We start from the raw sequence: 24,305 nt of genomic DNA on the forward strand, positions 1-24,305 counted from the left end.
GTTGCTACTTGATATACAATGGGGGCAGTAAAAGAGAGAATGGCTGGTTTCTGTCTAAAGCACACGTGCATTATGGTTTACTAATGAAAGATAGGCTGGTGTGGTCAACATAACCAGACCTAATCATAGACTACCATTGTTCATACATAACTACTTCACCACGGAACAAACTTTAACATACTGCACAGCAATAGGGGACTGGACCATATCTCATTTCAGTCTCCTGTTTGACTGGTTGAACTCTGCAGAGTTCTGTCCCTGCAAGTAGTGCTCATTGGCGTGACACATAAGGTAGATTTGAGGGTAGTGTGTTGGTGAGTCACTTTCCCTTGAGTTGCTGCAGGAGTGTTATCACCAAGGAGTACATATTAGGGTGTGGATGCGGTCCCTAAAGCAGGTTTTAGACCTAAGAGGTTATGGGAGTGTCATTACCTTGTTACAACCTCTTTGCCAATCAAAATAATGACACAAAAGAGAGTTCGGGACATTTTTCAAACAATGTAATGTACTTTTGTGTCATGCTTTTCAAATATAAATGCTTCAATCCTGATCGTCTCATAACATATAAATGTCCATACTGTTGATTAATCTTGATGGCAAGAGAAGCAGCCCTACATGTTACGCTAACTCATTGGGAACTCTCCAACAACTACATAAAACCATACCAGTAAGTCAGCTCCCCTACCTCAAGAACTGACACTTCATTATCAAGCTTTGTTTATAGTTCTCTACTGGGATCGGGGTGGCTGTCTAGTGATTTCTCGAAATGTTCCTGTAATCTATATGCCGTAATTCCAGTGAATGCCATGCAGGGGAGGGAACATTGTGTGTGTGTGTGTGTGTGTGTGTGTGTGTGTGTGTGTGTGTGTGTGTGTGTGTGTGTGTGTGTGTGTGTGTGTGTGTGTGTGTGTGTGTGTGTGTGTGTGTGTGTGTGTGTGTGTGTGTGTGTGTGTGTGTGAGAGATCTTCACCGACCCACCCGACCCAGGTGGGTCATCGGGTTACAACTACAGCTGATGGACCCGACCACAGCTTTGTATAGCATATTCATGTTACGCTAATAAGGTGAATTTATTGACTTATAGAAGGCCTAGCCAACATTTTAAAGACCAATTCATAAAAACACTCTAAAAGTCTAAGCTTTTTGGGGGAGGGGATTCTCATGGTCCGTATCTTTGGCTTAAACTTGCTGGATTTTGATGGCGACTTTTGTATTATTTTACTTAAGGAATGTATTAACCAGAAGTGCAACTTGGCTGATAAACATACTTTTTTTGTAACTAATGTTCAATTGGGTCTAGGTCTGGTTGTCGTCGGGTACATTTGGGTTTGGGTCCAACTTTTTGCGTGAACGCATGTGCTTGCATGCATGTGGGAGAGAGTTAGTATCTTAAGTAACTAAGACTGAAAGGAGGCTGACATTTTAGAATGTCTATAAATGTGCTTGTTGTAGTTGTTTGTCATCAGTGTTTTAGTAAGGAAGGCATACAGAGATATGTCAGCGGTTTCTTTGTTTGCAGACTTGGCCTGAGAGGTTTACATGAATGTCAAGCACCTGCTATTGAACAAAATTCCACTCAGGATGTTTGCCTACTTCTTGTTGATTTGACAAAACATTGCAAATGCAAGCTGTGACTGTAACTGAAGCCCTTCTTTCTCTTTAAAGCTCATGTGAGGGCATAATATTAATACAGATGTTGTTTGATTTCTGTGGGAACATGGTTGTATTTTTTTATTTATTGAGGTGAAGTAGATGAAGTTATTAAAAGAAAGTTAGAACAGGTTTGTGTTTACACGTCGTGTTGAGTGAGGAGGCTGGGTTGACCGTTTTGTTGTCCTACGTGCATAGGTCAGTTAGAACTGTGTTTATGACTTACTTCGCAGCCTCTGTGGCCTCCACCTTGTGGCTTGGCCATCTTACTGTGCTGAACATTTGACACACGGGAGGGGCGGAGCTAGCATGTTGGAGTGAACGGCTGTGTGTGAGAGGCTCCTGCAACTTTTTTGCGAAATAATCTAATTTAACCTACTTTATGGCACTTTTTACAACAAACGTTTCTTTCTAATACAAGATTGTAAATTTCATATGAAAATGCCGAGTAATAAGCGACCAAAGGACAATAAATCCACAGCGGAGGCCTACTCCCCACTAAACAACGAGACAGACATGGCGGGAGGCACCTGCAACAACGTGACACTTACAGAACTTACCCGGGCTTTGGGGGAGCTAAGTGTTGCTATAGCTGAGGATCTTAAGGCCACTATTGCTGAACTGGACACCAAAATCGAGAGCATCATTCGAACGGTCGCTTCACATGGCCAGAGTATTTTTGACCTTGAGAAAGCTTCTGAATTCAACGCTGGCAGGATCGACGAGTTAGAGAAGCTATGCACGTCATTGCAGGATAGTGTGCAGAGGCTTTCTGTGAAAGTGGTGGACCTGGAGGGCCGATCCACGTAATAACCTTCACGTTGTTGGTCTTGCAGAGGGGGTGAAGGCGGGCTCTGGCCCCACCGACTTCTTCGCCAAGCTATTGAAGGATGCAATGGGATCGGGATCGGATGTTTTGGCTTCGGATCCCCAGCTGGACCGTGCACATCGCTCCCTTGTCCCAGTGCCTGGACCGGGCCAACATCCTCGCCCAGTAATCATCTGTTGTCACAGTTTCAAGACCAAGGATCTTATCCTGCGTGAAGCTCGAATGAGGGGCAACCTGTCACATAAAGGGCACCCATTCCTTGTCTATGAGGATTATGCGCCCGATGTGGCAAAGCATCGCGCCGACTACAGAGATGTCATGACCAAACTCTACAAACTCCATCTTCACCCAGCCTTGCTCTTCCCTGCAAGACTAAGAATTACCCCCACCTTCCAGTGAGAAGATTTGGCTCCCCTCAGTTTTGGACACAGAGAAGTTAATCCGGGAATATACGCCAATCCCCCGTACAGGTTAGAGTGCCTTGTCATTGTGTGTTAGGGTCTGCTCATGGACTCGAATCCATACTGCACCATAATGGGTGAAACTGTATTAAACGGGCTCAACAAGGGCTACCGAACATGCAAGACGCTGATGGATGGCGGTCAGAGCTCTCACTTAACGTTAAATTCACTTTCATCCCGGCTGTGCTCAGAGCGATGCATATTTTTACTTCCAGGTTTGATCACTGACACCTTCGGATGGATATACTTATATTCCCCCATTTTTGTTTTTTTATTTATTTTACAATCCTTACATTATTCTTATTACTATACCATTTATTTATTGCTTGCAGGGGACTGGGGGTGATGGTTGGGAAGGGGCAGACGCAGACACCTGGTTAGCAAGTTGGTGCTTTGTGCCGTTCTGCCTTTGTCTAGCCGTGGGCCGCTCTCCCAACTAGATTCCCACCAGCCCTCTGTAGTGCTTGTGTCGGTGTAGGTGTGCGTACATATAATTACTATTTGTACTTTATTACTATTTTCTCTTAGCATTTTAGTATTATGTATGTGTATATTTTAAATCAGTGTAGATTGTTATTCTGGGGTATGAATGTTTGTATGTGCATATGGATGTATATACATATTTTTTTTAATATGTATTTTTATATATGCATTTTTTTGTATGTATGTATGTATGTATGTATGTATGTATGTATGTATGTATGTATATTATTTAATCTTAAAAAGGAAAAATGTTTCTGTGTGTGTATGTATATATATATATATATATATATATATATATTTTTATATATTATTTATTATTTATTTATTATTTATTGGGGGGTACGTCTAATTTAGCAAAATCCTTGTTCTCCTGACCCACAGTATGTAGAGGTATGGCTGTCTATGTCGGTTGTGGATGGTTTATGTTTTGACCGGCATTGCTTAGCAATATAATCTTGTGAGGCTATATCTTGCTTATCTCTGGGATTGACCCAGGATGACGCTTAAGCGCGCAATATGTTTAAGTTGCAACTTATTCTGTTTAGGTTTATTAGATAACTGAACACTTTATTTGCAGGAGCCTCCTCAGTTCATATGTTAGTAGAAGTTATGGGATAGTGAGAGGTGAACGTACAGTTGGGATTTTATTTTTGTTTTACCTCTTGTTCGAGGTCACGCTGTGCTTCTTTGGCATCGGCCAGACAATGTGTTTATTATTTTTATTTGTCCTTTTTTTTCTCTCCTGTTTGTGCATGCCTGTTAAATGTGGGTTGGTGGGGGGGTGTGTAAGTGTTGGGGAAATTAGGGAATAGGGTGGGAAGTAAAGGTGCTTGCAGGGGGGAGGGGTGGGTTGGATACTGCTCGGGTGTAGGTGCTACATATGCTGATCGTGATGGCTTGGTGCTCTTTCTTACCTTTTTATCAAGTTACATGTTATGCAGGCCACCATAGGAACTACAAACGAGAGGAGGGCGGGACTTACATTCACTTCCTGGAATGTCAAGGGTTTAAATGAACCAATTAAGAGAGGCAAGGTCCTAGCCCACTTGAAAGCACTCTCGTCTAATATTATATTTTTGCAAGAAACCCATCTGAAAAATAACTCTCATAGCAACTTCTCTGCCAAAACGAGAGGCACAGCGATTCTGGTACGGAAAGGAATTCCCTTTCTACATAAAACCACTATTGCAGATAAAGAGGGTCGGTATGTGATCGTAATAGGAGGAATCCACTCTACTTCAGTAACTCTACTAAATATCTATGGGCCAAACATTGATAACCCCTCTTTTTTCAAAAGATCTCCCATACTAACCTGGTCATTGGAGGGGACCTGAACTGTGTGCTAGACCAATATTTGGATAGATCCTCTAAAATTTGAATATAATCTTTAAAATTTGAATATAATCAGATTCTCTCAGCTAAAATTGTTAAATCTTTTCTCTATGCCAAGTAAAAATATTTTGAGTTTCGTGACAAACCACACAAATTACTCGCCAGACAACTTCGAAAAAAAGTGAGTGACCGAATGATTCACAAAGTTAAATCTGCATCTGGGGAACTACTCTCTTCCCCAAAGACATCAATGACAGATTCCGTCAGTTTTATGAGACTCTATATACATCTATAGTGGATCCTAACCCCTTAATTATGCAAACATTTTTGGAGCACTGTAATCTTCCTGCCCTGAACCAGGAAGATTCTAACTTCTTGAATAAGGAAATATCTCTTGATGAAATTCGAGAAACAATTAAATCTCTAAAGAGTGGCAAGACCCCGGGCCCAGATGGATACCCTGGTGAATTCTATAAAACATTCAGCAACATGCTCTCTCCCTATCTGCACAAAATGTTGATTCAGACCAATGAGGATGGAGCTCTCCCTTCTACTTTGGACGAAGCGTTCATTACAGTTATACATAAGAAGGGTAAAGATCCAGAAGAGGTAGGGTCATACAGACCAATATCTCTCCTTAATACAGACCAAAAGATTTTAGCAAAAACTCTGGCTAACAGGCTTAGCACTTTAATTGGCAAATTGGTCCATTCGGACCAGACCAGCTTTATCCCTAACAGAAACTCATTCTTCAATCTCAGGCGCCTCTTCAATATTGTGTATTCTCAGAGGTACCCAATGTGGACCTTGCCGTCATATCTCTTGACGCCGAAAAGGCCTTTTACCAAGTTGAGTTGCCCTATCTATTCAAGGTCCTACAGAAATGTAATATTGGAGATGGGTTCATAAATTGGATCCAGCATTTATATAGGAACCCCTGTGCCAGAATACTCACTAACCAATAATTGTCGCCCCGATTTAACCTTTACAGAAGGACAAGGCAGGGTTGTGCACTATCGCCTATGCTCTTCGCCCTAATTATCGAACCGCTCGCTCAGATGATTAGATCTCATGCTGCAATACATGGCTATAATACGAAAGATACTCTAAATAAGATCTCCCTATACGCAGATGACATCCTCCTCTATGTAACAGAACCCCAGGCTAGTATCCCAGCTATTCTTGATGTGATCAATTTGTTTGGTACCTTCTCGGGATACAGAATAAATTGGAACAAGAGTGAATTAATGCCCATACAGTCGCAAAACACCTCCTGGCTTGAACATCTCCCAGTTAAGTTATCTTCAGAAAAATTGACCTACCGAGGAATTGTAGTTACCAAACAATACTCCTTACTATTTAAAGAGAATTTCCCCTCTCAAGGCAAACATACTATTTTGGAGAACTCTCCCAATTTCTCTGCTTCATGCCATTAACATGGTCTTCCTCCCACAACTGCTCTACCTATACCAGAACATCCCAGTATTCATACCTAAATCCTTTCATAAATAACTGGACTCAATTATAAATCCTTTCATCTGGGATTATAAAACACACAGGATAGGTAAAAAAAAACACCTCTGTAAATCCAAGATGGAAGGAGGATTGTCTTTCCCAAATGTTGTATTTTATTACTGGGCCGCTAACCTCCGCGTTGTTACGTTTCTGCTGGATGACGCACCTGGAGCGTGAGGAGTGTCACCCCTTCGCTATTGGTGCTGTGATTCTGTCACCTGTCAATCTGGAGATGTCACTTTATTGTAACAATCCTATTATACATAGCACAGTCCGAATCTGGAAGCAAATTAAAGTCCACATTGAGCTTAGACCAATGTCATTCATGCTCCCTGTCGCCAGGAATCCCTCCTTTGCTCCCTCTAACCTTGATAACACCTTTGAGCGACGGGGAGAGTTGGGGATAAGTACCATAGGGGATTTATACATAGAAGGGACCTTTGCTTCCTTTGAGTTGCTGTGGGACACTTATAATCTTCCCAGAAGTAATTTTTTTCAGATACCTACAAATCAGAGCCTACGTTAGAAAACACCTCCCAACATTTGGGAATGCTAAACCTTCCATGTTTGACGGATGCATGTGTAGCGCTCCGGGTGTCGTGGGCGTGGAGTCAGACGCAGGAAACTCAGAGCGAGATGCTCTGCTCTTTTTTATTTTATTTTATTTTTGCATTTTCCAATTAAGAACATTCAAAACAAAAGTGAAAAGATATTAGACAACGATAGGACAAAGTGACAGTAACAGACGAGCGTAACAAAAATCAATAATAATTATAGTTATATAAAGAAACGTACAATAATAAATAAAAAATTACGAGACATTGGCTCACCTGCCGTAGGCTACATATTATACATTACGTGTGAAACATTATGTGAGGATTATATATAGATTCAATCAATGAGATGTGGGGGGAGATTCTCCATATAGTCAATAAAAGGTTGCCAAATTCTGTAAAATGTCTTTAACTTATTCCTCAAGCAGTAAGTGATTTTCTACAAAGGGATACAACTATTAACTTCCGATAGCCACATTGCAACTGGCAGGGAGGAATCCAATTTCCATTTCAAGGCAATGCATTTCTTGGCAATCGCTAGCAATATTTCTGTTAGCTTTATAGTATGGCTTTGCCTAAGATTGGTGTTAGTAAAGTTACCCAGTAGACAGACCTCCGGGTCTAAAGGGAATGCAACCCCGTGAATTGAGGATATGGTATCGCATACCAGGCCAGAAACCGTATAGTTTTGGACACTGCCTGTGTTGAGTTTTTTGTGCTCTTTAATGCATAAAACTCAACACAGGGTGCTCACAACCAAAAATGCATGACCAGGACCAAACACGTTCCTCTACTACAAAACAGAGGGTCACTATAATTAATCCCGCACAAAGAACCAGGCGGGCCGGCTGACTAATAAAGCCTCACTAATTATACCCAACTCCAAACAGGTGTACTCAATAAACACATAAGGAGGGGGAGGAAAGCATCAGTGGCAGCGAGTAGGCCGGCGACGACGACCGCCGAGCACCACCCGAACGGGAAGGGGAGTGTCCTTCGGTCGGAGTCGTGACAGTATGCCCCACCTCAGACAAACTGATATCTGATGCTTTTCAATCTGTTAGCACACCTTCTACAGATGCCATCAAGGCAAAATGGGAGGAAGAACTAGGGACTGACATTTCGGTGGCAGATTGGGAAGAGAGCTTGGAATATATCCACACATGCTCCATTAACTCCAGACATCGTCTCATACAATTCAAGGTATTACACAGATTACACTATTCCAAAACTAAACTGCATAGGATATTTCCTGATACGTGTGATAAATGTCAAGCTGTGCAGGGTACACTACTCCACTGCTTTTCCCTATGCTCTAGCTTGCATGGTTATTGGTGTGGAATTTTTGGGATCCTCTCTAAAGTTTTGGAGACTTCAATAGATCCAGACACGCTTCTGATAATCCTGGGAGTATCTGAGTCCCTAAACGGATTAACCAAGCCCAAAAACAACTAATCTCTTACGGTCTCATTTTGGCAAAAAAACTCATCTTGTTATTTTGGAAAAGTAGGGAAGTGCCCTCTACCAAATTACGGCTCAGTGAATTGGCAAACACTGTACACTTAGAAAGAATTAGATATAAATAAATAACAATAAATTATCAACATTTGATCAAATCTGGCAGCCTTTCCTCTCCTACTTGGACGAGTCGGCGCTGTGAATTTGTACTTATTAACGCACTCTCAATTGTAATATTTTAATCTACCTTTGGGCAGCATGTGCTGGGGGGTGACGACATCTACCCTCTTTCTACATGTCCTTGTTTTGTATGTCGTGTTTTGTATTATTTGTTTTGTAGCCAGTCTTGTTGTTCCTGTCTGCTCTTTTATGTTTAGATAAGAATTGTATACCTGTCCTGTATACACCATTCTTGTGTGTGTTCAATAAAAAATATTTGAAACAAAATTTGACACACACATACATGCATGCGCTCTATTCTTTTAGGGATACTATGGTGCAGGTGCCTTTATGTGTTGTGAAATGTGTTGTTGTTTTTTATGCGTTGGTCATTGTTGCGTGTCCTGTCATTGATGATGAATGCTGTGATAAACAATTTTCCAAATTGGGATCAACTCTATTCTACTCTACTCTACTCTACTCACATGCATGCACGTGCACGCATGTGCACACACACAGACACGTGCACCCACCCACACACACACTCACCACAAAACGTAAAGGTTCGCACATTATAAACAAATTATCTTTCATACAGAAATTCTCACCAACGAGATAAATGCAGAAAAATAACTATTATGAATGTGTTATGTGAGTGTTATTGCACTGCAATGAAAGGCAGCCATACCTTGTTGTGTAGAGAGGGAGAGGCGTCATCTGTATAGAGTTACGAGGCTCAGGTCTCAAAGTCAGGGTTGTCGGGGGGACAAACTGTCGGGTGGGTCTAGGGGTCCTCCCTCAGACACCCAACCCCTCAGATTTCTTGGGCATCTAAAGCTAATTTCATGCATTTCTAAACAATGTTGGGATCCTTTTGGGGTCACTTGTATTGTAAAGAAGAATAGAATATGTTTCTAAACACTTCTACATGAATGTGGACGCTACCATGTTTATGGATAATCCTGAATGAATCGTGAATGAAGATGAGTGAGAAAGTTATTATGAGGGCACAGGGCGAGACCCAGATGCAGACACGGGAGGCAGATGATTCGAGTCTCTGATATTTATTATAATCCAACGGGCAGGCAAGAGATCATAAACATAGTCAGGTCCAGGAGGTACAGAATGGCAGGCAGGCTCGAGGTCAAGGCAGGCAGAATGGTCAGGCAGGCGGGTTCAGAGTCAAGGCAGGCAAGGGTCAAAACCAGGAGGACTAGCAAAAGAGATAAGAAAAAGCATGAGCACTGAAAAACACGCTGGTTGACTTGACAAGACAAGATGAACTGGCAACAGACCAACAGGGAACACCCAAATAAATACCCAGGGACAAATTGGGAAAACGGGTGACACCTGGAGGTGAGGGGAGACAATCACAAAGACAGGTGAAACAGATCAGAGCGTGACAGTAGGCAAGTCCCGTTGTGGACAACCATACCCTCTGTCCGATCCGATAGCAGGGAGCCAGAGTCTGTTGGCGGTCCTCTTGTCGACGATACCTGGAGCTCTTTTCCAGGTACACCGACAGAGGCGGATGAACATCTGGGCTGAGGGTATGTTGACCTCAACTTCTGGCTCTGGGAAGAGCGGAGGCTGATACCCCATGGAGCATTCGAAGGTGGAGAGTCCAGTAGCCGAGCAGGGAAGAGTGTTCCTAGCATATTCCACCCAGATCAGTTGCTGGCTCCAGGTGGTGGAGTTACTGGCAACCAGACACCGAAGTGTCGTCTCCATGTCTTGATTGGCTCGCTCCGACTGGCCGTTGGATTGGGGATGAAACCCGGAGGACAGACTGGCCGACGACCCGATAAGGATGCAGAACGCCTTCCTGAATCGGGACCAGAACAGAGGACCCCGATCCGAGACCATGTCGACCGGGAGTCCATGGATTCTGAATACGTGCTGCACCATGAGCTGGGCCGTCTCCTTGGCTGAAGGTAACTTGGGATGAAATGGGTGGCTTTGGAAAACCTATCCACCACCATTAGAATGGTGGTGTTACCATCTGACGGGGGAAGCCCAGTGACGAAATACAGAGAATTATGGGACCAGGGGCGATGAGGGACAGGAAGTGGCTGTAGGAGGCCAGACGAAGTCTTGCTTTGCGCGCATACCATGCATGCAGCGACCAAGGCTGAGACATCAGGAACCATAGCAGGCCATTAGAAGTGTTGATGGAGGAAAGCCAGGGTCCTGTGAGTACCAGGATGACCGATAAGCGTGGAGGAGTGAGCCCATTCCAGGACCTTAAACCAGACCACATCAGGCACAGACAGTTAGCCGGGTCCAAGGTCCGACTGGGAAGGCTGAGCCTTGCGGACCAGAGCCTCAATTCCCCAAACAACAGAAGCCGTCAAACAAGAGGCAGGGAGGATGGCCTCAGATTCAGAGGGAGTGGCAGAGGATCTGTATAGAAGGGACAGAGTGTCCGGCTTCACGTTTTTGGTCCCTGGGCTGTAGGAGATGGTGAAATTGAACCTAGTAAATAACAGAGCCCCCCGGGCCTGCCTGGAATTAAGGCGCTTGGCTGTGCGGAGATATTCCAGATTCTTGTGGTCGGTCCAGACCAAAAACGAATGTTCAGCTCCCTCCAGCCAGTGTCTCCACTCCTCCAGTGCCATCTTGACTGCCAGGAGTTCTTGGTTACCCACATCGTATTGTTATTTCTGAGTTTTGTGTCCCGCCTGGCGGGTTAAAGTATGATTGTCATGTGTTTGTTTGATGGGGTGCTGTCCTCAGATAATAGCATGGTTTGCTTTCACCGTAATGCCCCTTTGAAATCTGACAGAGTGGCTGGATTAACAAGAAGTCAAGCTTTAATTTGGTTTATTGCACCTGTGATTGTATGAAAGTTAAATATTTCTAAAAATGTAATTTGAATTTAGCGCTCTGCCATTTCACCGGATGTTGTCAAAACGATCCCGTTAACGGGATTTGATCCCTATTAAACACCTGGTCGTGGCGTTCCGTCAGTGAACAAAGCCCTTCCAGAAGGTCCTGAAGTAGCTCCTCATGCCTCCCAATGGCGGCTCCCTGCAGGGAGACAGCGTGGCGGAGATGGTCTAGGTATGCTACCTCTGTCATGGCCAGTTCGTACTGTAAGAGCACAAGGCGAGACCCAGATGCAGACACAGGGGGCAAATGGTTAGAGTCCAAGATGTTTATTAACAATCCAAAAGGGGTAGGCAAGAGAATGGTTGTGGAGAGGCAAAAGGTCAAAACCAGTTCAGAGTTCCAGAGGTACAGAATGGAAGGCAGGCTGGCTCGAGGTCAAGGCAGGCAGAATGGTCAGGCAGGCGGGAATGAAAAGGCAAAGGTTTAAAACGGGAGGACTAGTAAAAGAGAATAGAAAAACAGGAGTATGGGAAAAACACGCTGGTTGACATACAAGACGAACTGGCACAGAGAGACCGGAATCACAGGGATAAATAAACCAGGGGAAAATAAGTGACACCTGGAGGGGGTGGAGACAATCACAAGGACAGGTGAAACAGATCAGGGAGTGACACTTTTGGAGTATAGAGCCAAAAGAAGAAAAAATGCTTCACTGTCGAAATAATTGCAGAGGACTCTGACGCTCGTCGGATGTAGCAGGGCTTGCAAACCATTACAGACTATAAAGGGAAGCGCAGCCGAGAACTGCCCAGTGACACAAGCCTACCAGACGAGCTAAACTACCTCTATGCTCGCTGAGAGGTAAATAACACTGAAACATGCATGAGAGCACCAGCTGTTCCAGACGACTGTGTGATCACGCTCTCAACAGCCGATGTGACCTTTAAACAGGTCAACTTTCACAAGGTGTATTGTGATTACCCGGACGTGTACTGCGAGCAAGAGCTGATTAACTGGCAAGTGTCTTCACAAACATTTTCAAGCTCTCCCTGTCCGAGTCTGTAATACCAACATGTTTTTTAAGCAGACCACCATAGTCCCATGCCCAAGAACATTAAGGTGACCTGCCTGAAAGACTACCGACCCGTGCTTTGAAAGGCTGGTCATGGCTCACATCAACACCACTATCCCCAAAACCCTAGACCCACTCCAATTTGCATACAGCCCTACCAGATCCACAGATGATGCAATCTCTATTGCACTCCACATTGCCCTTTCCCACCTGGACAAAAGGAACACCTATGTGAGAATGCTATTCATTGACTGTAGCTCAGCGTTCAACACCATAGTGCTCTAAAAGATCATCAATAAGGACCCTGGGACGAAACGCCGCCCTCTGCAACTGGATCCTGGACATCCTGACGGGCCGCCCCGCTGATCCTCAACACAGGGGCCCCTCAGGGGTACATGCTCAGTCCCCTCCTGTACTCCCTGTTCACTCATGACTGCACGGCCAGGTACGACTCCAACACCATCATTAAGTTTGCCGATGGCACAACAGTGGTAGGCATGATTACCGATAACAACGAGACAGCCTATAGGAAGGAGGTAAGAGACCTGGCCATGTGGTGCCAGGACAACAACCTCTCACTCAACGTGATCAAGACAAAGGAGGTGATTGTGGACTACTGAAAAAGGAGGACCGAGCATGCCCCCATTCTCATTGATGGGCTGTAGTGGAGCAGGTTGAGAGCTTCAAGTTCCTTGGTGTCCACATCAACAAACTAACATGGTCCAAGCATTCCAAGACAGTCATGAAGAGGGCACGACAAAACCTATTCCCCCTCAGGAGACTGAAAATATTTGGCATTGGTCCTCAGATACTCAAAATGTTCTACAGATGCACCATCGAGAGCATTGGTTGCATCACTGCCTGGTATGGCAACTGCTCGGCCTCCGACCGCAAGGCACTACAGAGGGTAGTGCGTACGGCCCAGTACATCACTGGGGCCAAGTTTCCTTTCGTCCAGGACCTCTACACTAGGCGGTGTCAGGAAGGCCATAAAAATTGTCAAAGACTCCAGCCACCTTAGTCATAGACTGTTTTCTATGCTACCCCACAGCAAGCGGTATCAGAGTGCCAAGTCTAGGTCCAAGAGGCTCCTAAACAGCTTCTACCCCAGGCCATAACTCCTGAGAATCTAATCAAATGGCTACCCAGACTATTTGCTCATTTGCATTGCCCACCCTAACCCCCATTTATGCCGCTGCTACTCTCTGTTATTATCTATGCATAGTCACCTTAATAACTCTGCCCTCATGTAAATGTCACAGTGGCTTGCGAAAGTATTCACCCCCTTGGCATTTTGTTGCCTTGCATAACCTTGCATAACTATTCACCCCCCCCCAAAAGTCAATACTTTGTAGAACCATCTTTTTCAGCAATTACATTTACATTTACATTTAAGTAATTTAGCAGACGCTCTTATCCAGAGCGACTTACAAATTGGTGCATTCACCTATGACATCCAGTGGAACAGCTACTTTACAATAGTGCATCTAAATCTTTTAGGGGGGGTGAGAAGGATTACTTATCCTATCCTAGGTATTCCTTAAAGAGGTGGGGTTTCAGGTGTCTCCGGAAGGTGGTGATTGACTCCTCTGTCCTGCTGCAAGTCTCTTGCTCAAGCTCCTTCAAGTTGGATGGGTTCCGCTGGTGTACAGCAATCTTTAAGTCATACCACAGATTGGATTGAGGTCTGGGCTTTGACTTGAATGTTTCCCCTTAAACCACTCGAGTGTTGCTTTAACAGTATGCTTAGGGTCATTGTCCTGCTGGAAGGTGAACCTCCGTCCCAGTCTCTAATCTCTGGAAGACAAACCTGTTTCCCTTAAGAATTTCCCTGTATTTTGTGACATCCTTCAATTCTTACCAGTTTCCCAGTCCCTGCCGGTGAAAAACATCCCCACAGCATGATGATGCCACCACCATGCTTCAATGTGGGGATGATGTTCTCGGGGTGATGAGAGGTGTTGTGTTTGCGCAAGACATAGAGTTTTACTTGATGGTCAAAAAGCTCAATTTTAGTCTCATTTGACCAGAGTACCTTCTTCCATATGTTTGGGGAGTCTCCCACATGCCTTTTGGCGAACACCAAACGTGTTTGCTTATTTTTTTCTTTAAGCAATGGCTTTTTTTCTGGCCACTCTTCCCTAAAGCCCAGCTCTGTGGATTGTATGGCTTAAATTGGTCCAATGGACAGATATTCCAATCTCCACTGTGGAGCTACAGCTCCTTCCGGGTTATCTTTGGTCTCTTTGTTGCCTCTGATTAATGCCCTCCTTGTCTGGTCTGTGAGATTTGGTGGGCGGCCCTCTCTTGGCAGGTTTGTTGTGGTGCCATACTCTTTCATTTTTTTTTACAATGGGTTTAATGGTGCTCCGTGGTATGTTCAACGCTTCGGATATTTTTTTTTTATAACTCAACCCTGATCTGTTTGGAGAGCTCCTTGGTCTTCATTGTGGCACTTGCTTGGTGGTGCCCTTTGCTTAGTGGTGTTGCAGACTCTGCGGCCTTTCAGAACAGGTGTATGTATATATACTGAGATCACGTGACACTTAGATTGCACACTGGTGGACTTTATTTAACTAATTATGTGACTTCTGAAGGTAATTGGTTGCACCAGATGTAATTTAGGGCTTCGTAGGAAAGTGAATACATATGTACGCACCACTCTTACATTTTTATTTTTTGTTTTTATTTTTTTCATTTCACTTCAAGTTGGACTATTTTGTATATGTCCATTAAATGTAATCCAAATAAAAATCTATTTAAATTACAGGTTGTAATGCAACAAAATAGGAAAAATGCGAAGGGGGGTGAATACTTTTGCAAGGCACTATACCTCAATTACCTCGAACTAACCGGTGCCACCGCACATTGACTCTGTACCTATCTGTTTCACCTGTGTTTGTAATTGTCTTCACCCACCTCCAGGTGTCACCTGTTTTCCTCATTAGTCCCTGGGTACTTATTCCTGTGTTGCCAGTTCGTCTTGTCTTGTCAAGTCAACCAGCGTGTTATTTCCTTGCCCCTGTTTTGTCCTTTTCTCTGTTTTTGCTATTCCTCCAGGTTTTGACCCTTGCTTGCCTTGACTCTGATCCAGCCTGCCTGACCATAATGCCTGCCCTGACCTCGAGCCTGCCTGCCACCCTGTACCTCCTGGACTCTGACCTTGGTATGATATTTTGCCTGCCCATGACCATTCTCTTGCCTGCCCCTTGGAATATAATAAATATCAAAGACTCGAACCATCTGCCTCCTGTGTCTACATCTGGGTCTCGCCTTGTACCGGTACCTCCTGTAAATAGTCTCGCTATTGTTATTTTACTGCTACTCTTTAATTACTTGTTCCTTTTATTTCTTATTCTTGTTTTTTTAGCTGCATTGCTGGTTAGGGGCTTGTAAATAAGCATTTCACTGTAAGGCCTGTTGTATTTGGCGCATGTGACTAAGATTTGATTTGAATTCATATCATAGGCCTAATCTTGCACACAACATAGCTGGATTGCCCCGTCCTGCCCCTAGGGGTCTGTGACGGTGCCACATTGAAAGTCATTGAGCTCTTCAGTAAGGCCATTCTACTGCCAATGTTTGTCTATGGAGATTACATGGCTGTGTGCTCGATTTTATACACCTGTCAGCAACGGGTGTGGCTTAATTAGCCGAATCCACCCATTTGAAGGGTGTTTACATACTTTTGTATATATAGTGTAGCTAGCTAGAGGCTAGAGCTGAACCGGCTGTGGTAGCTAGCTATCTAGCTAGTTCATTCACTTCAGACAGAACTTCAGAAAAGAGGGGATGAAACGTAAGCTAACTCAATTTTTTTGGGGGGTGAAAAGTTTTTGTATTTTAAAGGAACTCACTCCAGCTTTATACTTAATTTTTAAAGTTGTAATACTGGAATGCACAAGGTGCACTTTCGAAATTTGGTAATGCATAATTAGTTCCTCTTGTCATTGCATACATTAGAGAGCTATTTCTAACTTGTCAGAAATGTCCAGATGAACTACCCCATGTCAGCTAGTTTTATTACTTAGGTTTTTTATCACATAGGTAGTATTGTTATTTTTTCGTCACTCACATGAATACACATTAGACATGGCAAAAATGAATATAATTGCAAGAAAATGAGCTTTAAACTATACAATTTTCTTTGCATCCAATGACAAAATGTGTAGAATTGCAGGAAATAAGCTTTAAAATTGCTAAATTCTCTCAACCAAGAAGAAGGGTGTCAATAGTTTGTGTCATGAACAGTGCTATTGCCCATAAAAATAGACGTGGAACGCGTGTACAGGGGGGCACGGGATTTTGGAAGTGGGGCCCCGAGTGCATCACAATGCACTAATAAAACTGGTGGGGGGACAAATGCAATTTCAGAATGTGGTGGGGTTATGTCCCCCCCAGTGAAAGTTGCGCCCCAGGTTCTGAAGCCTGACATCATGGTTTGAGTATGCCAAGCAAAAACATATGCTGGCAGCCCAGCAATAGACCAGTTATTTATGTTACAGTCGACTTAACCCGTGAGTTCCACCCATCAAACCAAAACCTAGGAACATCAAGGATCGCTCACCACCTTTACTAACCCCCCTCTGATGAATGATGGCTTTCCTCAGGAAGAGACATATGCAATGTATCAAATCACATTTTATTTGTCACATGCCCCGAATGCAACAGGTGTAGACCCTGGTGTGAAATGCTTACTTACAAGCCCTTAATCAAAAATGCAGTTCAAGAAATAGAGTTAAGAAAATATTTACTAAATAAACTAAAGTTGAAAGTAAAATTAAAAAGGAACATGATAAAATTACATAACAATAACAATGGGGGTACCGGTACTGAGTCAATGTGCGGGGGTACAGGTTAGTCTAGGTCATTTGTACTTGTAGGTAGAGGTAAATTGACTATTCATAGATAATAAACAGCGAGTAGCAGCAGTGTAAAAAAAGGGGGGTCAATGTAAATAGTCCGGGTGGCCATTTGATTAGCTGTTCAGCAGTCTCATAGCTTGGGGGTAGAAGCTGTTAAGGAGCCTTTTGAACCTAGACTTGGCGCTCCGGTATGTGGTAGCAGAGTGAACAGTCTATGACTTGGGTGACTGGAGTCTTTTACACATTGTTTCAGAGGTCCGTGTGAAAAAGTGCTAATGAAACAAGTAAAGAAGTTATGTCATTTGTTCTCATGTTTGTGGACATCAGACACAGCTGTATTTTGTCTGATCAGGAATGTGTGTGCTATGGTACTGGCACCGTGAAGTGTGTAAAAATGTCATGAATGATTCAAAATGTTGCATAATTGTAAGTAGAGAAGTGTTAAATTCATATGTTTTGTTTGGATGTATACTTCTCCTCACTTCTTTCGATATACTTGTCATCTATTTTGGAGCGTGTCATTTCAAGTTTTGCCTTCTGAAAAACTCTGTGCTCATAATAACATGTTTCAAGACCAGTGAGCTACAAGCCCAGCAGTTCAGAAGTAGCCTAAAGAAGAAGAAAAAAAGAGTCCTGCCCTTTCTGAAGATTTCCTGTTTCATGAAAGTGCATACATACTGTCTGACTCATATGCGGCAAATTCTGACTGCACTATTTACTTTAACCCCGGGTTCCTTGAGACGCATGAGAGCAACAGGGAGACGGAAAAATCAATCCGAAGAACGTCTCGAATTAAAGTCTGGATATTTACTATAATCAAGCTGCTAGTAAATGAAAAGAAGAGTAGTTTGTAATCCGTCTTTAAATGGAGCTACTTCGGTTTTCTGCTTTCTGGTGTGGAACGTTACTCTTTGGTAGTGTTCTGCTAGAACAGATGGGTGAGTTAAAACGTTGTTTCAAGTAGCCTATGAATGTTGGCGGTTGGCTATAGTGTTATCGTTGGCTTGAAGTAAGTATTGAAACATGTACGAGGTTATTGACCGCTCGTAACATTCACACGTGTTTCTGTTTCCCCAAAGTATAACTTCTAATTGCCATTCAGTTTTTTGTAGCAGGTGGTCAAAAATAATCCAGCTCGAAATTTTGGTGGAAGGCAAAATGTTCACCTCATTTGAGCTAAAACTCGCAAATATATTGATTGGCTTGTAATGCGAATTTGAATGCATAGTAGTTAATATATGCAAATTACGCGGTCAGTGTTGTTCAATATCAGAAACTCAGGAACTGTGGTACATTTATACCCAAATCCAAATGTTTTAATAAAGTGGGGATGGAATGATTGTATGAGCATAATGACCAACTACTTAATGTTTTCCAAGAGGGAAACATATCCGAAAAGAATTTGAGTGTGCCATGATGTTTCTGCAAAGGGGAAGTAGGCCTATGTATTAAAGTGCTTGCTTAACACAGTGGGAGGAGGTTTAGCTACACCACCTGTTGCAGTAGAAAACATGCATGGTGGTCCTTCCAATGGGACTTTTCATTCCTATGTACATTGTTGATACTGGAAGTGGGTATTATATTTGGTCTATCATTTGCAAGGTAGACACATCATAAATTGTCATCTATTTGCCCCTGTCTCCAACTCCAGCCCAGTCCCAGTGGCACCAAACAGAGTTGGTTTCTTATAATCCTCTCTCCCCCACATCTGCAATTATATTTTGCCATGGGTGACAATTAACAGCATTCATCCCCACCATAGCCAGTCTCCTTGGGCTTAAATGGCATACATTTTGAGAGGAGTTTTTCTCATGATATAATGACTTTTCACTCCACAACCTCTCTCTCTCTCTCTACCACCAGCTCTCAGCCCAAGATCATTCTTATCCATTCTGTTATAACTCTATAACAGACTACAATCTTCACCTCAGGCCAAATTCTAAATTGTACACCTCTGCAGTACTTAATCTTCATGTCTTTTTTGGTTTGTTTCAAATGGATCAACTCAGACATGTACAGTACACCCTAAAAACAGGAATAACAGAATATAGCCTAATATCCGTCTGCAATATCCTGACACCATGGATACTTCACTGTCTATACTGCTGTGTGAATGCTGCCACCTGCAGTGCACGTGGCTTCACTAGATCTGTTCCAGTTACTCTGGTTTTAAGACGTGCAGGTTGTATTTCTGTTGCTTCAAGCCACAGCTCTACTCTAACCTGCAGATTGTGAACAGGCAGCCACAGTAGGCTTTATGTCCTGGAGCAGAAGTACAACATTCTCTCCTAAATCAGTAACCTTGATTATTCTCTAACAAGCAGTATACTGCTGCACTGTGAGTAAGTTGGAGGGAAGAGAACCTCCTTTGCTCTCTCTCCTGTGCCGACTTTAGAGAGAGGGGTGATTGTTTTGACATGGCTGGTCACATGACCTGACAAAGTGGCTTCATCAGGTTCGCCCCCTCGCCAGCCGGTCCAATACCCTGGAGACCCAGGCTGCATCTAAAATGGCGCCCTATTCTCTATATAGTGAACTACTATTTATGAAATAGGGTTCCATTTGGGACACATCCTCCCCCATTTCGCTTGGCTGAACTCGGCTCTCTGCGACGGAAATTCTTCAAGAGGAAATCCTTGAGCTGCACATGCAGACAGGCCCAGTTAACGGCCAATAACCCACTTTCACTATCGGTTGTGTCACGAGGACACTGCTGATGCAAGTAACAGGTTGAACTTTCATTTCCTATGTGTGCAGTCTGTCACACTTAGATTTGGTGTGGTTGTGTGGCAGTGACGTCAATTCAGTCTGTGAGATCTCCCCCTCCTTCATCTCTTTTTACTTCATTTCACCTCATCTCTGTTTTAGCTATTAAGAGCGTCTGATTTCGGGTCAGGTTCTGTTTTTATTCATGCTAATGACACGCCGGTAAAGGTCTGGAAGGAGAGCAAATGAGAAAGAAGGAAGTGATGTGCTGGTACTCTCTCTCTCTCTCTCACACACACAAATACACACTCCAACATTATGTCCCAGTCTTTGATATTCACAAAGTGAATTGGCGAGAAACAAATTCGCAAATTGACTGACAGATCTACTGATGTTCATTGTTCCCTTTGTTTGTTTTTATTGTCTTGTCTGGCGGGTGTCTTAGTAGAGATGACTATCATACACAAACAGGGACACATCCCACCAAGGACTCCCCATGGGGAAGTTAAGTCTGAACACGACCATGGTAGACGGATGGCACCGCGGAATGTGCTGATTGTTCACAGCAGAATTTAGACCCTGGGAAAATAGTTTACATATGGTTGAAAAATGAATGTACATGTTAAATTGAAATGAATGGATTGGAGAATGAATGTTTAAAAAAATAAAATAATGTACCGCTTATTTAAACAACTGTCTCTTGGAATAACTACACTTAGCGACATAGTACCGAAAGGAACATTCGTTTTTGTCTATTTCACATATTATTTTCAAAGTGAAATTGCCAAGTCTCTCAGTAATGATTACATTCCTTCACGTAGTCTGGACTGAGATATGAGGTTAAGGTTTCCCTGTACTCGCGGATGTTCAACAGACCGTACTCTTCCAGTGTAGGAAATGTCCATATTAATATATCAGATGGGAAAGTTCACCTTTCTGGTGTTTGTAGCCTTTTTGTTTGTCTGTGTAATTGGAGGGAAATGTCCGTTTCCCAAGTCGAGCAAAGTTATCGTCTTCGTTTAGGTTAATAAAGTTTAGGCCCCATATAACAACAATCAAAGGCCGGGGTTCAATCCAAAACTGTGCTATATAGTGCGCTCGACATTTTAAAGGTAATTGAGTCAACATCTGCAACATTTACCACGGTCAAATTAAAATCCCGGTCAAAGTCTTGTGTTTTAGACCCTCAGAGAGTGAACTGTGCTCATGTGTAACAGTGAAATGTTTTCTTATTTTGAACCCTCATTTAACCAGGTATGTTGACTGAAAACACATTCTCATTTACAGCGATGACCTGGGGAATAGTTACAGGAAGAGGAGGGGGGGGAATGAATGAGCCAATTGGAAGCTGGGGATGATTAGGTGGCCATGATGGTATGAGGGCCAGATTGGTCATTTTCCCAGGACTCCGGGGTTAACACTCCTATTCTTACGATAATTGCCATGGGCTCTTTAGTGACCACAGAGAGTCAGGACACCCGTTCAATGTTCCATCCAAAAGACAGCACCCTACACAGGGCAATGTCTCCAATCACTGCTCTGGGGAATTGGGATCTTTTTTTAGACCCCAGGAAAGAGTATATCCTACTGGCCCTTCAACACCACTTCCAGCAGCATCTGGTCTCCCATTCAGGGAACAACCAGGACCAACCCTGCTTAGCATCAGAGGCAATCCAGCAGTGCGATGTTGGGTGGTAATGCTGCTGGCATGAGGCAAAGTGCTGCAGTAAAGAGTGAACATATTGGATGAGATGACACATGAGTGACCTAAATGAACCAACTAGTGACTGCCTCAAATAACCATATCCCTTTTTGTAAACTATCAACCTAACATGTCTTTCCCCCTATCTCTTTGTGTCTCCACCCCAGGGCCCTCGTCAATGAACATGCTGAAGCTGAAGCGTCTGTGTAAGTTCTGTGACGTGGAGTCTACCAGCTGCGCGGGCACAGGGAGCTGTATGGCCGACTGTAGCATCACATCCATCTGCCCCCATCCAGAGGATGTGTGTGTCAGCATCTGGTGAGTGACTACAGCACCCCTCATCATCTCTCGTTGAGAGCTGGAATGACCTTTAAACTTGACCTTAGGAGAGCAGTAGTAGTGGGTTCAGTGACACTATATCAAATCAAATCAAATCAAATCAAATCAAATTTATTTATATAGCCCTTCGTACCATGTTAGTGAGTGACAGAGCGGAAAAAACTTGAAAGGCCAAAACCTAAGAAACCTCTCGCCTCTTCTGGCTGTGCCGGGTAGAGATGATTTGTCATTTAAAAACTATATTTGCTGTCAACAAGGTTTAACTAAGGGCTAGCCAAACCCAAAAACAGTGCCCAAATGTTCACCCACTGGTTGAACCCTGGAAACAAATATAGTTGTCCTGGGACATGGTCCTAAATGTGGCCAATGTTAAAAAAGTAGATAAATACTGAACTAGATTTGCCTCATGTCAGGTAAATAGAAGCTATTTGCTCCTCCGAGAGAGAGAAAGAAAGAGAGAAGGGAGAGAATTAGAGAACGCACACTAGATTCACACAGGACACCGAATAGACAGGAGAAGTACTCCAGATATAACAAACTACCCTAGCCCCCCGACACATAAACTACTGCAGCATAAATACTGAGTTTCTCATTGAAAACGTTTTGGGAGCTAGAACCCCAAGCAATTCGCGACACCAGCAATAGCATCTGCTATATATGCGTATGTGACCAACACTTCTTAAAATGGGTTTCACTACACCACCAAGCAAGAGACCTGAGTAGCCCATTTGTAGGTTCATTTGTGCACCTTCAGGATTACCTCTGTATCAAATCATTACCATAATGCTTAGACTGCAATTTGTTAATTCGTCAAGTTATTTTTCCTTTTATTACTGTCTATAACTTAATTCATAACTTAATTGTTGTGGAACTAATGGCTCCTGTTGTCTTGTTTCCAGGAGGAAGAAAGACGACAACGTCACCATAGACACGATATGCCACAACCCAGCCCATAAGCTGCATGGTCTGGTGCTGGAGGACTATAACAACAGCAAGTGTGAGATGAGGGAGAGGAATGGCATGGGCTCCCAGTTCTTCATCTGCTCTTGCTCCGAGGACGAATGCAACAACCACGTGTTCTTCACTCCCTGTAAGTCCCTATGCAGTGCTATGTCACCTCATATGTAGTGATATGTCGCCTGTTATGACATGCTGAAGATAGCCTTTTATGGGCATTATGATTGGTCATACGAGTGCAATGACCATGACTTCTTCACCTTCTGTGAGTCCCTATGTGGTGCTATGTCACCTGTTATGTCATCGCTACGATTGTGTAATGTAGGCTAGGCATTACAATTGATGATATAGTTTACAAACACCTTTGACGTAACTCAAAAGTAATGAACGTTTATGCAATTCCTTATTAGGTTGTCATGTAAGGTGTCACGTATTAAATGTTAACATGTGTGTACTGTTGTACACCCTCCAAATACAAGATTGCAAACAGGTTTTGCATCGTGGAGGCATTTTGGCTGTAGTCTCTCGTTCTAATCTTGGCCATGGAATCAAATGTATTTTGACTACAGCATCCAAGCAGTAATAACACAGAGGTACGTTTTCGAGACCTGGCTTTCCAGAGGCCAAAATTGAAAGCATCTGCACATGGCGATCAACGACGTCATGGAAAAACATTTCCCCTCACCGTGGAGGATGGATAGCTCTGCTGCACACTGTCTAACTTCATGCTCACCACATAACATATGACAACTGCCCACTTGAAGCATTATGTACGTAGTGTAACACACGGAAACGACAGGTGAAAAACAGCATGTGCGCGTGTTAATACAGTCAATGTTCCCGAACCTGGCCCCAAGCGGGAGTAGTGACTAGGAAACTTTCCTCTGTGGGCCGTATTCACTGAGAGATGGCACAGGGACAGGTTTGCCGTGACAGATCGCTTCTCGCTCTCACTCTGCGAAAACCAAAACAAACTCCACTGAGGCCACGTTGAAAATTTCAGACATGTGGTTTCCTGGCTGAAAAAAAGGAGCGAGCGAATGAGGGCTTGACGGGCACTTGCTGTACTGTATGCACACACACGTTCATAGACACACACACACACACACACACACACACACACACACACACACACACACACACACACACACACACACACAAATGCATGCACGTACGCAGGAACACACACAATCCTTAGCTGCCAAACATGTTCCTAATACAGTATCTCTGTCAGTAATTATAGAACACCAGCAGTCACATCAGCACTGATACAACAATAGTCTGCCTGTTCAGACAACGTGTTAATGACTCATTTACAACCCTTCAAATCCTAACTGATCTGACACGTTGTGTTTTATTATGTTTTTACGAGACTTCAGCCAGCCCCAGAA

The 24,305-nt window shown here is 43.4% G+C and overlaps 1 protein-coding gene across 2 annotated transcripts in view; it reads left to right on the top strand.

The window, feature by feature from the left end:
• The first annotated feature begins 15,345 nt into the window (after positions 1–15,345).
• The window catches only part of LOC118399140 (TGF-beta receptor type-2-like), a 28,329-nt gene continuing 19,369 nt past the window's right edge, over positions 15,346–24,305 (top strand). Inside the window, exons 1-3 of one of the 2 annotated variants that reach the window (XM_035794963.2) lie at positions 15,346–15,511; positions 21,786–21,936; positions 22,857–23,047. In XM_035794963.2, coding sequence (XP_035650856.1) covers positions 15,454–15,511; positions 21,786–21,936; positions 22,857–23,047 — 400 coding nt within the window. In that variant the 5' untranslated portion in view covers positions 15,346–15,453. Of the gene's footprint in view, positions 15,512–17,844; positions 18,149–21,785; positions 21,937–22,856; positions 23,048–24,305 lie in introns of those variants that run through there. The other variant, XM_035794962.2, reaches the window with a different exon arrangement.

This window comes from Oncorhynchus keta, chromosome 20 (assembly GCF_023373465.1).
Source record: "Oncorhynchus keta strain PuntledgeMale-10-30-2019 chromosome 20, Oket_V2, whole genome shotgun sequence".
Taxonomy (NCBI): Eukaryota; Metazoa; Chordata; class Actinopteri; order Salmoniformes; family Salmonidae; genus Oncorhynchus; species Oncorhynchus keta.